Source organism: Aquarana catesbeiana, linkage group LG08 (genome assembly GCF_042186555.1).
Source record: "Aquarana catesbeiana isolate 2022-GZ linkage group LG08, ASM4218655v1, whole genome shotgun sequence".
Taxonomy (NCBI): Eukaryota; Metazoa; Chordata; class Amphibia; order Anura; family Ranidae; genus Aquarana; species Aquarana catesbeiana.
In genome coordinates this window covers 296,507,469-296,524,187 of record NC_133331.1, presented here as the reverse complement: position 1 = coordinate 296,524,187, position 16,719 = coordinate 296,507,469, and the positions used below count along the sequence as shown (strand labels likewise).

Here is a 16,719-nt window from a genome sequence, read left to right as displayed (position 1 = left end):
ACAATATGGGGTGCTGTGTGTACAATATGGGGTGCTGTGTGTACAATATGGGGGGCTGTGTGTACAATATGGGGGGCTGTGTATACAATATGGGGCGCTGTGTGTACAATATGGGGTGCTGTGTGTACAATATGGGGTGCTGTGTGTACAATATGGGGTGCTGTGTGTACATTATGGGGTGCTGTGTGTATAATATGGGGGCTGTGTGTACAATATGGGGGGCTGTGTGTACAATATGGGGGCTGTGTGTACAATATGGGGTGCTGTGTGTACAATATGGGGGGCTGTGTGTACAATATGGGGTGCTGTGTGTACAATATGGGGTGTTGTGTGTACAATATGGGGTGCTGTGTGTACAATATGGGGTGCTGTGTGTACAATATGAGGTGCTGTGTGTACAATATGGGGGGCTGTGTGTACAATATGAGGTGCTGTGTGTACAATATGGGGTGTTGTGTGTACAATATGGGGTGCTGTGTGTACAATATGAGGTGCTGTGTGTACAATATGAGGTGCTGTGTGTACAATATGGGGTGATGTGTGTACATTATGGGGGGCTGTGTGTACAATATGAGGTGCTGTGTGTACATTATGGGGTGCTGTGTGTACAATATGGGGTGATGTGTGTACAATATGGGGTGCTGTGTGTACAATATGAGGTGCTGTGTGTACAATATGGGGTGATGTGTGTACAATATGGGGTGCTGTGTGTACAATATGGGGTGATGTGTGTACAATATGGGGTGCTGTGTGTACAATATGGGGGGCTGTGTGTACAGTATGGGGTGCTGTGTGTACAATATGGAGTGCTGTGTGTACATTATGGGGTGCTGTGTGTACAATATGGGGTGATGTGTGTACAATATGGGGTGCTGTGTGTACAATATGGGGTGCTGTGTGTACATTATGGGGTGCTGTGTGTACAATATGGGGTGATGTGTGTACAATATGGGGTGCTGTGTGTACAATATGGGGGGCTGTGTGTACAATATGGGGTGCTGTGTGTACAATATGGGGTGCTGTGTGTACAATATGGGGTGCTGTGTGTACATTATGGGGTGCTGTGTGTACAATATGGGGTGCTGTGTGTACAATATGGGGGGTTGTGTGTACAATATGGGGTGCTGTTTGTACATTAATGAGGAAAAAAATTAACTTAAATGATTTTAGCAAATGGCTGCAATATAACAAAGAGTGAAAAATTTAAGGGGGTCTGAATACTTTCCATCCCCACTGTAATATACTCCTGACCACTGCACTCTATACATAGGGCTGTATATGATATACTCCTGACCACTGCACTCTGTACCCTGGGCTGTATATGATATACTCCTGACCACTGCACTCTATACATAGGGCTGTATATGATATACTCCTGACCACTGCACTCTATACATAGGGCTGTATAAGCCAAACACCAAATTACGATGCTCAGGCAAACCTACCTACAATGGTGGAATCATTTGTCACAAAGACCAGCAGTACCCTTCTGGAATATTCTGGTGAAGAATAGGTGCACTCTCAGGCATCATGGGGAGCTTTGTAAACTCTTCACAGCCACTGGATGGCTTCCCTAGACCCCCCCCACCATATTGCCTGGACCCTGATATCCCACCTGCCAGCCCAGCATTGGCATGGTGGGTGCTGTCGGGTAGAGGAGAGAGAGACCAGAGAAGTTCCACTCGCTGATCACCCCTGGAAGTGACGTGTATTAGGTCACTGCCGGATTTAGTTCTATCATTCTGGCCGCTATGGATAGAGGAGCTGTGAATGGAGCCCAGCCTGCTCTCCATTATCTTCAGTGGAGGACAGGAGAGACATGAGGGACCTAATAGAACCTTCTTGTCTCATTAGAGAGAAGAAAGACACCAATACGGTGCTACCCTTGTACCAATTCCCTATGAATGAAAATAATGAAACAAGGGATGTGTAGTAAAGAGCTAATATATATGTATCTGGAATACACACTAATGCCGTGTACACACGGTCTGACTTTTCGACCGGACTTGTCCGACGGACGCCGATGGGCCAAATCCGGCGGACAATCCGATTGTGTGTGGGCTTCACCGGACCTTCAGCGGACTTTTCCAGTCGCAAATCTGACGGACTTTAGATTTGGAACATGCTTCAAATCTTTACGTCGTAACTCCTCCGGACCCAGAAATCCGCTCGTCTGTATGGTAGTCCGACGGACGAAAACCCACGCTAGGGCAGCTATCGGTTACTGGCTATCAACTTCCTTATTGTAGTCCGGTCGTACGTCATCACATACGAATCCGTCGGACTTTGCTGTGATCGTGTGTAGGCAAGTCCGGTCGTTAGAAAGTCTGTTGAAAGTCCGCCAAAAGTCCGTCGAAAGTCTGTCGGACGTGCTGTCGGACTTTTGTAGCTGAAAAGTCCGACCGTGTGTACGCGGCATAAGAAATATATATATAGTGTATATACTTTTTTCCCTACTTTTACTTTACTAATTGCAGCAGCTCCTCCCGCCACTTCAGTATTTAATTTTGTGACTTTCATTGATTGCCGTTGCTGAACGGACGTGAACAGGGTTAATAGCTGTCTGTATAAATTCCCAGAGGCTACCTGATGTGACAGGCTGATGAAGGAGGCGTTGCTTGCTTCCAAAAACGGGTCCCTATTGACTACCGATCCTCTGGCTGATAGGTCTTCCACACGGGCTGTAGGATCTTCCCAGGCGTCCATGGCTGCTCTGGAATCATCTGCCCAGCGGTCCTCAGCTTCTCTGGCCCTGACACGCTGCTGGACCGTTGGCTTTCCTTGCACTGCCGGCTCATAGTAGGCAATGTTCAATAAAGACAACAGTCCATCCAGTTCAACCTGTGTAGGTACACGTGTGTCAGTGTCGATAATTATTTCCCATATCCCTGTATGTTGTGTTCTTTAAGATGCACGTCCAAGAGTTTTTTAAAAATATCCATACTCCACCAGATGTGGAAGAGAGTTCAACATCCTTACCGCCTTGACAGTGAAAACCCCTCTGCGCAGCTTAAGGTTAAACCGCTTCTCCTCCAATCTCATTGTGTGGCCCCGTGTCCTCTCACACCCCCTGAGATTAAATAGTTTTTCGTACACTGGGATCACCATTGAGATATTTGTAAATCGCTATCATGTCCTCTCTCAGTCGTCTCTTCTCCAGCGAGAATAAATGTAGTGCTTGTAGTCGCTCCTCCAGATTCCTTATTAATTTAGTTGCCCTTCTCTGAACTCTCTCCAGCTCCAGCACATCCCTTCTGAGGACTGGTGACCAGAACTGGACGGAATACTCCAGATGTGGCCGGACCAGAGTTCTATAAAGTAGCAGATTATAGTTTTATCTCTGGAGTATACCCCTTTTTTTATACATGCTAATATCCTGCAGGCTTTGGTAGCTGCAGCTTGACATTGCATGCTATAGCTTAGTCTATCTTCTACTAGGACCCCCAGATCTTTCTCCATTCTTGACTCCCCCAGAGGTTCTCCCCTAGTGAGTAGTTTGCGTTTATGTTTTTAGCCCCCAAGTGTATTATTTTACATTTCTCCACATTAAACCTCATTTTCCATGTAGTTGCCCACCCCATTATTTTGTTCAGGTCTTTCTGTAAAATTTCTTTATCCTGATGTGAAGTTATTGCCCTGATTAATTTTGTATCGTCCGCAAAAACTGAGATTGTGCTATTTATCCCATCCTCTATATCATTTATGAATAAATTAAACAGAACCTTGTGGTACCCCACTTACCACTCCAGACCAGTCTCAGCACACGTTATTTATCACCACCCTTTGGACACACCCCTGGAACCAGTTTTCTATCCAAGAACAAACTCTATGGTCCATGCCTACAGACCTCAGCTTGGAGATTCAACGTTTACGGGGAACTGTATAAAATGCTCTTGCAAAATCCAGATATACCACATCCACAGGCCTCCCCCTATCTAGATTGCAGCTCACTTCCTTGTAGTATGTTAACAGATTGGTCTGGCAAGAACGACCCTTCGTAAACCCATGCTGATTACTGTAATAGAATGTATAAACAACTATGACTCCATCTTAGATTCTCTTCTCTTCCACAAAGTATAAGTGAACTTTTCCTGTTTGTGTGTTTTACCATAATCAGCTTTAAAGTTTGCATAGAACCACACCCTATGAGAAATTGTGGTTAAGCCGAATTTGTGTCAGCAAAAGTCATTAGCTATTTCTTGTTATCTAGTCAAGCAGCCTAACTCTTGATAAGAAAGTACTGAGTTAAAGTTTTGTAAAACCCTTAGACTTGTATTTTTACTGGTGTATATATACTACCCTTGTATTCAATAAAAATCAGAGATCCTTTGAACACACTCCAGCTTGTTTCCTGTGTCTCATGTGGTCTCTCCTGGATCCCAGGGCCCCGGTGGTCTGCCAGGGTGGTCTTCAACGTGTGCAATTCCTTTCAATTACTACAAATGATATGATTTCCATCAGCAAATTCTTGGATATAGTCCCTTATTGTCCCCTCCAATAATTTACATACTATTGATGTTAGGCTAACTGGCCTATAGTTTCCAGGGATTTGTCTCTGTCCTTTTTTGCTAGGTTCCCCCTGGACCGTTGACAGCTGCTCCCCTAGGACCATCCCAGAAAGCATTTCCTCCACTGTCCTTCGCCTATCGCCCCTACATGTTTTGTGAGTGCATTTTGTTGTGTTTTTATATTTTTTTTATATTAAACTGTGCTACACCATAGCCTGCTTGATGCTTCTCTTTCCCTCCCCTCATCTCATTAGAGGCACTGTGGCCGGAGAAGCTGTGAATGGAGCCCATTCTGCTCTTCATTATCTTCAGTGGAGAGACATGATGGGTCTAATAGACTCTCATGAAAGAGAACCGTCACCACAAAATGCTAACATATGGGGGGGCTATTAGTCCATTATTTTATAGCAATAAACTTAAGTGAACATAAAGTTGGAAAACATTCAAGTTACTTCCAAACACTTAAACTCCCCCCAAAATGTTTGAGTCCCCATGTACATAAACGATATGTCACAGACGCCTACATACGAAATGTTGATTGCACTAATGTCCAAATTCAGTATTTCATTTTTGAATCAGTAGTTGGTTTAATATTGTTGGTTTATGTTCTTCGATGTCTACTGTAGTCATAAGTACATGGGTATATCTCCGGGATTTGTAGGAAACCATGCCTGATGGCGGGAACCAAGGGATCAATGTACAGAAGATTTGTTGGATGAGCGTGACAAGCATTAGCCCAGATGTGATCAATTCTGGTTGTATTGTAACTAACAGAGTGATTTCCTATGATTGTCAGCTCCATCTAGTGGCCATAGTCAAGTATTTTCCTGAAATTCCTCCATCTGTAAAAATATTTCGATACAGAATTATGGACACTAGATGGAGGTAATGATCATAGGAAATCACTGAGTTATATAAAATATGGACAATATTCGTCACGGCTGGGCAAACCTGTGCCACATTCCATCAACTATTTGTTTTCTTATTTGTAATAGACCTCTAAGTCTCCATAACACAAAATGTACTCAGCCAATGAGAGGTAATGACTCCATTTTTATTTTAAAAGGCCTAGAGGACCGCCTTTTAAGTGGTGGGTTTAACGTGTTTCGTCCTGGAAGACGACTTGAGAAAACAGACCTCTTGCAAGAGTTTACACCACAAAATGTACTCAGCCAATGAGAGGTAATGACTCCATTTTTATTTTTCTCCTGCTATCAATGGCCAACACGGTACAACACTTCATCCATGTCTTTGGTGATCTCTGATCTCCTTATCAACTGTTTCTTACATGATGAAGATCAGCCATGGAGTATATCTGAGGTGTATATCAGGGTGTGCTTCTTCCCCACATGTCCAGCAACATTCATATACAAGACATTTCCCGCACTAATACACCTCGAGGGTTGTGTGGGACCCCTGATGTACAGTAAGACAGGACTTCAGTGAGGAACATTTCCCTCACTCAGGACAGGAATACGGCTTCTCCCCCGTGTGAGATCTCTGATGTCTGGAAAGATCGGACTTCTGTAAAAAACATTTCCCGCATTCAAGGCAGGAATACGGCTTCTCACCCGTGTGCAATCTTTGATGTGTGTAAAGATGGGACGTCTGTGAAAAACATTTTCCGCAGTCAGGACAGGAGTACGGCTTCTCCCCGGTGTGAGATCTCTGATGTGTGACAAGTTTTGATTTATCTATAAAACGTTTTCCACATTCAGGACAGGAAAGTGGTTTCTCCCCTGTGTGAGATCTCTGATGTCTGTAAAAATTGGACTTATCTGAAAAACATTTCCCGCACTCAAGACAGGAAAGTGGCTTCTCCCCCGTGTGAGATCTCTGATGCCTGGAAAGATGGGACTTCCTAGAAAAACATTTCCCGCACTCAGGACAGAAGTACGGCTTCTCACCTGTGTGAGACCTCTGATGTGAGACAAGATGATATTTTCCTACAAAACACGCCCCGCACTCAGGACAGGAATATGGCTTCTCCCCCGTGTGCAAACTCTGATGTCTGTAAAGATGGGCTATCTGTGAAAAACATTTCCCGCACTCAGAACAGGAATACGGTTTCTCACCCGTGTGCAAACTCTGATGTCTGTAAAGATGGGCTATCTGTGAAAAACATTTCCCGCACTCAGAACAGGAATACGGTTTATCACCCGCGTGCAATCTCTGATGTCTATAAAGATTAGACTTCACTGAAAAAAATTTCCCGCACACAGAACAGGAAAATTGCTTCTCCTCCGTGTGAGACCTCTGATGTATGACAAGTTTTGATTTTACTGTGAAACATTTCCCGCATTCAGAACAGGAATGGGGTTTCTCTCCCGTGTGAATTCTCTGATGTACTGAAAGACTGGACTTCACTGAAAAACATTTTCCGCACTCAGAACAGGAATACGGCTTCTCAACTGTGTGAGATCTTTTATGCACAATTAGTTTGGAGAGAAATTGGAAACACTTCCCGCACTCAGTACAGGAAAGCCTCTTATCTGTTGGAAGTTTGGCACTGTCCCTCACAGTCTGAGGTTCCTCGGGATAAGAGGAATACGATGGTCCGGCACCGTCCCGCACAGTCTGAGGTGATGGTCCGGCACCGTCCCTCACAGTCTGAGGTTCCTCAGGATAAGAGGAATACGATGGTCCGGCACCGTCCCGCATAGTTGGAGGTTCCTCAGGATAAGAGGAATACGATGGTCCGGCACCGTCCCTCACAGTCTGAGGTTCCTCAGGATAAGAGGAATACGATGGTCCGGCACTGTCCCTCACAGTCTGGGGTTCCTCAGGATAAGAGGAATACGATGGTCCGGCACCGTCCCTCACAGTCTGAGGTTCCTCAGGATAAGAGGAATACGATGGTCCGGCACTGTCCCTCACAGTCTGGGGTTCCTCAGGATAAGAGGAATACGATGGTCCGGCACCGTCCCTCACAGTCTGAGGTTCCTCAGGATAAGAGGAATACGATGGTCCATCTACACTGTGTGGTGCCGGATGGACATTTGAGGTAGCCGGGTTTTCTCCTGGACTATACTGTGTGATGTCCTCATCTTCTACTTTACAGTCTGGAGACAAAGTTAGACAATCCTCTGAGGTTTTCCTCATCTCCCGTCCATCTACTAAAATAGAAATACAAAGATTATTACTAGACATGAGCAGATTGGTTCCCCTAAACCAGGACTCTGCCCACATCAGGCAGCTTTGTCTCTGAGGATCTTACAATTCCCCCTCAAGGTAACTAGTAAATGGGTCCTCTGATCTCCTACCAGTTCATTTCTTTATTCATGGACCTTAGTCAGAGAGTGAGGAAACAACGAGAACTGTCTTTTATAGGAGTGACAGTGATGAGGGGATTATAGGACGAGTGTCCCCACCCCCTCTATCACTCATTGCCATATTCCCAACACAAGAAGTCCTGCACTTCCTTATTTAGTCCATGATTTAGTCATGAATAACAGCGGGGCTGAGCCCCACCAGAGGTCAGAGAGTGAGGATGGGGGGAGAACAACCAAGATGAAGACTGGACTGATCCTGAAGACCATATCTACTTTTGAGGAAGTCCAATCAGGATGCAGCGCATCAGATGGGCAATGTTTGAGAACTGTTCACCGGTGTGCATGTCTTTTCTTCAAGTTTTTTTGTGTTTGTGTGCAACAGTTTGTGCATTGTGTAGATATATTATATTTGAACATAAGGGAGCACATATATTATATCATTATATTTTGTCTCACCAATGTATTATTTCTGCACTTTAATGACAGAGACACTTTTATAGTCTGTTTCCAGTATCTGCTTTAGGGTTTGTTCACGAGGAGTGCTGCACTATTATTTATTTAGAATATACAACATAGAGAATATAGTGTAGGGGTCAGGAGTATGTAACATGCTATATATCATTATAGTGTAATGGTCAGGACTCATAATACTGGTAGTCCGCAATCAGTGGCGGATGAAATGTTTACTGGAGACAAGTTGCAGAGGTCCCACACCGCTGCCTCCTATCTCCTGAGACTGCACTCAGTGACTTGGGTCTGAGACTATACAGACATATCCCTCCACCCGGCACAGACAGCAAATAACAGAGCAAGTAACCCCGGGAGAATTGTTCTGTCAGAGATCTTGCTAGACCCGGGTATGGGGCAGAAGACCACAGAAACATACCCCAGGTGCCTAGGTCAAGCAACATCTATGGTGTAAAACAAAATTTTTCTGCCAACTCAGTCCCAGAATCTCCATAAATCCAGTCTAGATACATAAATTGTGTCTGCAGCACAGAAAAGGAAGATTATCCGAGAGAAATACAGGAATACAGGACGGGGAACACAGCTCAGGAAAGTGACCCGGGGATTACAGGCTGATATCACCCAGTCCCCGCCCTACTCTGGACCAATCAGTGAGCAGTATGGGTGGAGGAATGTATTTAGTGTTAATGACCCACCTGTGCTGATCTCTGTAGGAGTGTCCTCCTCTATAAATGTCCCCGTTATTCCATCCTCCTCCATAGACTGCTGATCATCCCTCACATACCTCTCTTCTTCTTCTGATTTAACCTCAACTTTTATATCTATCAGATCTTCATCCTAAACCAAGAAAATAAGAGAGAATATCATCTCTAAAATATGAGTTTTAATATTGTAAGATCACGTAAAAAAAAAAATCAAAACATTTTTTCTAGATTTCATCCTACGTACCTTGTAATGGTGAGGGATGGTGTGACCTTCCTGTGTGGAATCCCGGGAATACAGAGGACGGGGACATCTCTCTGGTGGGTTCCTGGTATTAGGTGGCTCCATCATATCCTTGTGTCCTTCTGAAAACTCCTCCATCACTCCATACTCCTCATCCTCCTCTGTAAATTCTAATTTTACAACAATATTATCCTTGGGGTTTTCATTCTGAAAGATATAATAAAACATTCATTGTAACAAACCTGACTGTATATAAATCATAACTACCAATAATTGTTCCTCATCTACCTGATGATGGTGAGGGATGGTGTGACCTTCCTGTGTGGAATCCCAGGAATACAGAGGACGGGGACATCTCTCTGGTGGGTTTCTGTAGTTGGATGACTCCACCATGGTGTCCTGGTACAGATCATTTTGTTTTTTGGGAATCTGCAACTCCTCCATCACCCCATCCTCATCATCCTCCTCCTTTATCTCTTCTTTAACCTCAACTTTAGGATCTCTCAGGTTTCCACTCTGAATATATAATAAAGATGACATCAATGGTAACAATGCAGATAATGTACAGATCCTAATGATACTATCAGTGATTGTTCCTCATCTACCTGATGATGATGAGGGATGGTGTGACCTTCCTGTGTGGAATCCCGGGAATACAGAGGACGGGGACATCTCTCTGGTGGGTTCCCATTACTGGATCCATCTGTAGGAAACACACACAATGTCAGGAACCATAAACCAGACAAAGACAGAAAGTGTGGTTAAAAATCACACCTTTAATGAAATAGCAAAAAATAACACAGTTCAGGAGCGTAGTCAAAAACAAAAGCCAGAATTTGGATGCCAGACGGGTAATCAAACGAGCCGGGATCAGGAAACCAGAAGTCAGCGTAGTCAGGAGCAAAAATCTAGAACAGTAATAGGAAGAGAATCAGCCAGGGCAAGTCATCCACAGGAACACCTTGGAGATCATAGACCATGCAAGGGCAAGAAGGGAATGAGCAAAGCTGCTTAAATAGAAAAAAGGGGCTGGCTGTAGGCTGGACTAATGAGGCAGGTAATAGTAACCAGGTGGGTCAATGTGGAAACAATAAGTGGCTGGTAGTTATCCTACAGCTGAGCAGCTTCTGAGCACTGAAAGAAAAAAGAGCAGCTCGTTAAGTAGCAGGAGCCCAGCCCTGACAGTACCCCCTCCTCAACGACCCCCCCCCCCCCCTCGGGAAGGCACCAGACTTAAGGAGAAATCCTAAGTGGAAAGCACAGCGGAGGTCTGAGGATGAGACCCAAGAGCGTTCCGTAACCCCTCCAGTGAACTAGATATTGTATGCGTCCACGAAAACTACGGGAGGCAATGATAGATTGTATCTCATATTCCTCATGTTGTGAGGGAAGAAAAAAGTCCGGACAGCCGCACACCAGGAGAATATAATCCAACAAAATTTCTTTATTGTAAAATCAGGAACAAATCATGTACAAAGCACCATGGATAGAATGTACAGATAATCAGCTAACGCGTTTCACGCTCTGCGGAGCGCTTACTCATAGCTCATATTCCTCATGGTTGTCAACCTGAAGCGGGCGAGGGCGGGCGTGGTACCAAGGTGGTATAGCAGTAACAAATAGGGAAACATGGAATATGCTGTAAATACACATGTTGGAAAGAAGATCTAATGCGAAGGCCACTGGGTTAACCTTACGGAGTATGCTGAAAGCCCCAATATACCGAGGAGCCAGTGTTAGTGAAGGAACATAAAATCAGAGGTTACTGGAAGACAGCCAGACCCTCTCCCCAACTTGGTAGGAGAGCACAGGTAGGTGTCAGCAGTCAGCATGGAGTTTGTACCTCCTCTCTGCAGCGTTGCAAGGATTCTTGGACCTGCACCCAAGCGGAACAGAGTTCCTGAAGATGTTCCTCTAACGCAGGAATTACTTGCGGAATGAATGTATCAGGCAACATGGATGGCTGGAACTTATAGTTCACCATAAACTGAGATAATTGAGAGGCGGCATTGATGGTGCTTTTGTGAGCAAACTCCGCCCAAGGTAACGGATCCGACCAGTTGTTCTGGTGGGCAGAAATATAGCAACTTAAGAACTGCAGAGTTGCAGAGGACAAAGCCCTCTGGGTCGAGGCCACTGTAAGACTGCAGATAGCTTCTCTGGGTCCATTTAAAAAACCCGGCAGCAGAAATATCAATTTTCCCCGTTCACGATGGAACTCGCACTTCTCCAATGTGCAATACTGGTTGTTCTCTCTCATCCTCAGTAGAGACGTCTGTGTGGTGGTTCTCTAGGGATTTCGAATACATGAAAACCACCACACATTGCTGCCGCATATCTCGGAGGCCATCGTTAATCAATTCCTGGAAGACTGCAGGAGCATTGTAGAGACCAAAGTCCATTACGAGGTGTTGCTAGCGTACAGTCCTAGTATTAAATGCTGTTTTCCCATTCATGGCCCTCTTTAAACCTCACAAGATTGTACGCCCCTCTCAAATCGCTCTTAGTGAAGACCGTTGCTCCCTTGAGGCGGTCAAATAATTCAGTTATCAGTGGGATCAGATAAAGATTTTTAACAGTCATGTGATTGAGACCCCCATAATCGTTACAAGGTCTCAGTTCACCACTCTTCTTTTTTTACAAAAAAAACAGCGAGCACCGGTGGGAGGAAAGGATTTACGGTTCAACACCCCGGGATAGTGATCTGCAACATACTCCTCTATAGCCTTATCCTCCGAGACAGACAGAGGGTAAACCCGGCCACAAGGAGAAACGGCACCAGGTTGAAGGTCAGCTGTGCAGTCATACAGCCGGTGTGGCGGCAAAATAACGGCCTGACCTTTGTCAAAGACATCTCAGAATTCACCGTACTCTGCTGCAAAAGAAGAGAGTGAAGACTTGCACAGGACCTTAATCACTTTCTGAAAACATGTATTAGTGCATTGTGGCAACCATGACAGAAACTCGGCACTACGCCAAGCGAAAGAAGGCTTGTGCCTCTGTAACCAAGGATAACCCATGACAACTGGGTAATGAGGCGAGGAAATGACTTGGAATTGGATTATCTCATGGGGAAGAGTCCCTACAGCCATGGTCAACGGAGCGGGTTCATGGGTCACATGGGCAGGCTGTAGAGGTCTCCCATGAATAGCCTCAATGGCAGGTGGGGAGACACGAGGCTGCAGAGGTATCGAGTGCTTCAACACAAAGGCACTTTTTATGAACAAGACCTGTGTCCCCAGAATCAAATTCGACCATGAGAGGGTAACCGGAACTAGAGGCTTATCTTTCAGGATAGCTGGGGACGCAAAGACACCACCTAAGGTCCGTCCTCTACAGGAGCTCAGGTGCGGGCTTTTCCCGGATGGGTTGGACAAGACTTCAATAAGTGACCTGCTTGGCCACAGTAAAGGCACAATCTCTCCATTCTCCGAAAAGCCCTCTTGTCGGCAGAGAGACGTGTGAAGCTCAGCTACATGGGCTCTTCTTCACTGGAGGACTCGGGCCCAGGAGGCATGGGAGGTAGGGGAGGCATGGGTGGGAATGCAAAGCTCGGAGGCAAACATAGAGGAGGCTTCCCCAAGCGCTCCTTAAAGGAAGGTCTCTCTCTGATTCTGGTATCAATGAAAATGGCAAACAAGATCAACTCCTCAAGATTCCTAAGAATATCTTGAGCTGCAATCTCATCTTTCATGTCATCAGAGAGGCCATGGAAAAAAGCAGCCACGAGAGCCTCATTGTTCCAACCAACCTCTGCCGCCAGAGTACGGAATCCAATAGTGTAGTGGGCAACAGTACCCGTACTCTGTTTAATAGACATGAGGCTTTTGGCGGCAGAGGTGGAGCGAGAGGGAATATCAAATACCCTTAGAAAGGAGGCCACAAGCTCAGGGTAATTCTGGACAACGGGTTTTTGTGTCTCCCATAGAGGGTTTGCCCAAGCCAAGGTTTTGTCAGAATGCAATGAAGCCTACTTTGCTTCTGTGCATAGGGAACGCCTGGGGCAACATCTCAAAATAAATTCCAAACTGGTTGAGAATCCCTCTGCAGTGAGCTGGATGACCCCCAAAATGCCGGGGAAGCAGAGCAGAACCAGTCATACCTCTTAGAGTGGTACTATTAGAGGCGGCTGCCTGAGCAGAGACAGGATCAGCAGCAGGCATGGCTTGCAGCACTGATTGTACCGGAGCAGGAGGATCCAGATGATCAGTTTGAATCAGGAGCATTTGTAAGGCCAAGGCAAACTGATCCATGCGGTGGTCCTGCTCGTCCAGTCTGTAAAAAATATTAATAGTAGACGGATTGCCTGCATCTTCTGAATTCATGGCCCTTGCGTAATGTCAGGAAACATAAACCAGACGAAGACAGAAAGTGCAGCTAAAATCACACTTTTCATGAAATAGCAAAAATAACACAGTTCTGGAATGTAGTCAAAGAGCGGGTAATCAGACAAGCCAAAGTCAGGAGACCAGAAGTCAGCGTAGTCAGAAGCAAAAATCAGGAACAGGTATTGGAAGATAAGTCAGCCAGGGAGAGCCATACACAGGAACGCACTGGAGATCATAGACCACGCAAGGGCAAGAAGGGAATGAGCTAAGCTGCTTAAATAGCAAAAAGGGGCTGTCTGTAGGCTGGACTAATGAGGCAGGTAATGGTAACCAGGTGAGTCACTGTGGTAATGAGTGGTTGGTAATTAACCGACAGCTGAGCAGCTTCTGAGCACTGGAAGAAAAAAGCTGCTTGTTAGATAGCAGGAGCCCAGCCCTGACACACACTGACTGAATACATTGTTTCTATGTGTTTATCAGATGATGAGGGATCTAGATGGACCCTCCGTACTGCTCTCTCCTTTACAATAAAGTCTCCTCTTACCCGGTGATGTGAGGGGCGGCTGATTGTCCATCATGACGTCCTTGTAGAGATCCTTGTGTCCTTCTAAATACTTCTACAAAGAGAAATAGACAGTGATATCACTTAGGAATCTGATACAGTCACCGTCCAGACACATCCCTTGTCTGTTACTGGATAATGTCCCAGAATTCCCAGAATCCTCCTCACCTCTCCTGTCAGCAGCTCCATCATCTTCTTGGTGACTTCTAGAATCTTCTGCATGTTGTGTCTCTCAGGTTTTAGGGAGTCACATGGAGGCACTGTGATGGTCATATGATCACCTGACTTCACAAGAGGAAATCTCTGTATTGGAGAACCAATAGGAATATCATGTTAGAATCCCAGAATCCTCCTCACCTCTTCGGTCAGGTCTGTGTTTTATTAATAGAGATAAGAGTGATGTCATGTGACCTCCCAGAATCCTCCTCACCTCTCCGGTCAGGTCTGTGTTTTATTAATAGAGATAAGAGTGATGTCATGTGACCTCCCAGAATCCTCCTCACCTCTCCGGTCAGGTCTGTGTTTTATTAATAGAGATAAGAGTGATGTCATGTGACCTCCCAGAATCCTCCTCACCTCTCAGGTCAGGTCTGTGTTTTATTAATAGAGATAAGAGTGATGTCATGTGACCTCCCAGAATCCTCCTCACCTCTCCGGTCAGGTCTGTGTTTTATTAATAGAGATAAGAGTGATGTCATGTGACCTCCCAGAATCCTCCTCACCTCTCCGGTCAGGTCTGTGTTTTATTAATAGAGATAAGAGTGATGTCATGTGACCTCCCAGAATCCTCCTCACCTCTCCGGTCAGGTCTGTGTTTTATTAATAGAGATAATGTGAAGGAATGTGATGTAGATAATAATAATAGTAATCTGAAAATGTCTATTTTCTTATGTGCATACATATTTTTCTCCTTACTCATTATATAAGTATACAGATTTGCTCTGTTCCTATATTTTCTCAAGATGGCGATTACCCCCTACATCCCACACATCAAAAGAATGCGGAACTGGAGATAAGACCAGAGAGAGCCAAACCTCGTTATGAAAATTATCCATCTTCTTTTCTATCTTAACCAATGAGATGTACCTATTAGACTAACATAGCAATGACGTATTTGTGTGTATAAAACATTAACACCGCCTTGAATAAATCAGAAGTGGAATGAGTAGCAATACTGAGCGTGTCTCAGAGTGTTTACTTTTATATGCATGCATATCACCACTTTCAAAATTAGAGACAGCAGCAGATAACCTTGGGCTCGATTGGAGCTCTTAATCATTTCCATAACAGATGGTGCCGAAACCCGGGACCTCAGGCTACAGTCGAAGTTATACCGCGACAAGCATTCGGGCGTTAACTGATTAATGAGAGTGGGGTTTGCGCAGCCCTAACAGTACCGGTGAGTTGATTTATATTCTTACCATTGTACGACTCTCTTATCTTTCGGTTGACGGCTGGATTCTGTCGGTATGCTGAGACTGTCTTAGAGGCAGGTATTTCCTCGCCTGAGGTTGTTTTAACGAACCTGTCAATGGGTTTCTGCTGACTGTATTTTTTGTTCACTGTCTGCCATTCTTTGGGCTACGAAACTCAGCAGTCTAAGGGTGCTACATGTGTGAATGGGTAGTCTCATCGCCAGATGAGCTTTTGGCCTCTGGCATGAGATTGTTTCCCGTGTAGCAAACGTTGTAGACTTGTTACTCTAGGTTCGACGAACCTTTGAGGGGAATTTCAGCTGCTGGCCTTGCAGCCTGAAGTGCTACATGTGTGAATGGGTAGTCTCATCTCCAGATGAGCTTTTGGCCTCTGGCATGAGATTGTTTCCCTTGTGGCAAACGTCTATAAACGTGTTTATTTTGCAGGGTGGTCTGCCCTTGTGGTTATTTTAGCCTGCTGAAATTTTGCAGTTCGAAGAGTGGCAGGTGTAATGTCCTGTCCTGAGTGTATCTGTGGTTTATTGTTTGCTATACATGAGAGGGGGTGGGGACTGGTGAAAGTCAGAGAAGGAGGCTACCCGAAGGATCTGTTGGGTCACAAGCCGTTGCTCCCTACTACCCCTGACGTGCTTGTCCTGAGATTAAACGTACATTACCCGGTGACAGGGGGGTTTGGGCAGACCCTCGAAGTGATAGAACAGAGAGCCAGGGAGGAGGGTCATCAAACCATCAGTTGTCCTCATTCCCCCTTCAAACCGTCAGCCGAGACTGCAACAGACGAACAAAACAGAGTTAGAGACCTTGGTTACGTCTTAGGAGGCCCTGAGAGAGGAGGGGGAGATGGGACAGAACAACTCTAAACCGGAGAAAGGAATCCTAGCTTGTGATATTGTGAAGAGGAGGGAGGGCAGTGAAGCAGTTAAACGGTTTTCCAAATTAATGAAAGTTTGTGGCTTCACAGATTACGTTGCTAGGCTACAAGCAGAGGAATGGCGTGTGCTGATAAGAGAACAAAGGGGGGTTTTGTGTGATAATGGCTTATTAGCTGTGGCAGAAGCTTGGTATAGGACTGCAAAGGCATTGCACAACGAGGGTTGGATTGAAGAGGAAATCAAGAAAGATGCCAATTGTATTATGTATGTTTATCACAGAATTGATAATGTGCCTAAACCACCCCCCTATCAAAAAACCTGGACCGAG

The 16,719-nt window shown here is 45.2% G+C and overlaps 3 protein-coding genes across 3 annotated transcripts in view; all 3 read right to left on the bottom strand.

The window, feature by feature from the left end:
* The window catches only part of LOC141105475 (uncharacterized), a 36,113-nt gene extending 24,518 nt beyond the window's left edge, over positions 1–11,595 (bottom strand). The window contains 2 exon segments of the mRNA XM_073595326.1: positions 5,964–7,127; positions 11,437–11,595. Coding sequence (XP_073451427.1) covers positions 5,964–7,127; positions 11,437–11,595 — 1,323 coding nt within the window.
* The window catches only part of LOC141106830 (uncharacterized), a 125,065-nt gene that overhangs the window by 66,336 nt on the left and 42,010 nt on the right, over positions 1–16,719 (bottom strand). The gene's annotated exons all lie outside the window — the stretch shown is intronic.
* Positions 8,881–11,595, bottom strand: LOC141105476 (uncharacterized). The gene is made up of 4 exons (XM_073595328.1): positions 11,437–11,595; positions 9,482–9,709; positions 9,197–9,400; positions 8,881–9,085 (listed from the first exon to the last, which is right to left on the bottom strand). The coding sequence occupies exons 1-4, from the start codon at positions 11,593–11,595 to the stop codon at positions 8,882–8,884; spliced, it is 795 nt and encodes a 264-aa protein (XP_073451429.1). The 3' UTR covers position 8,881.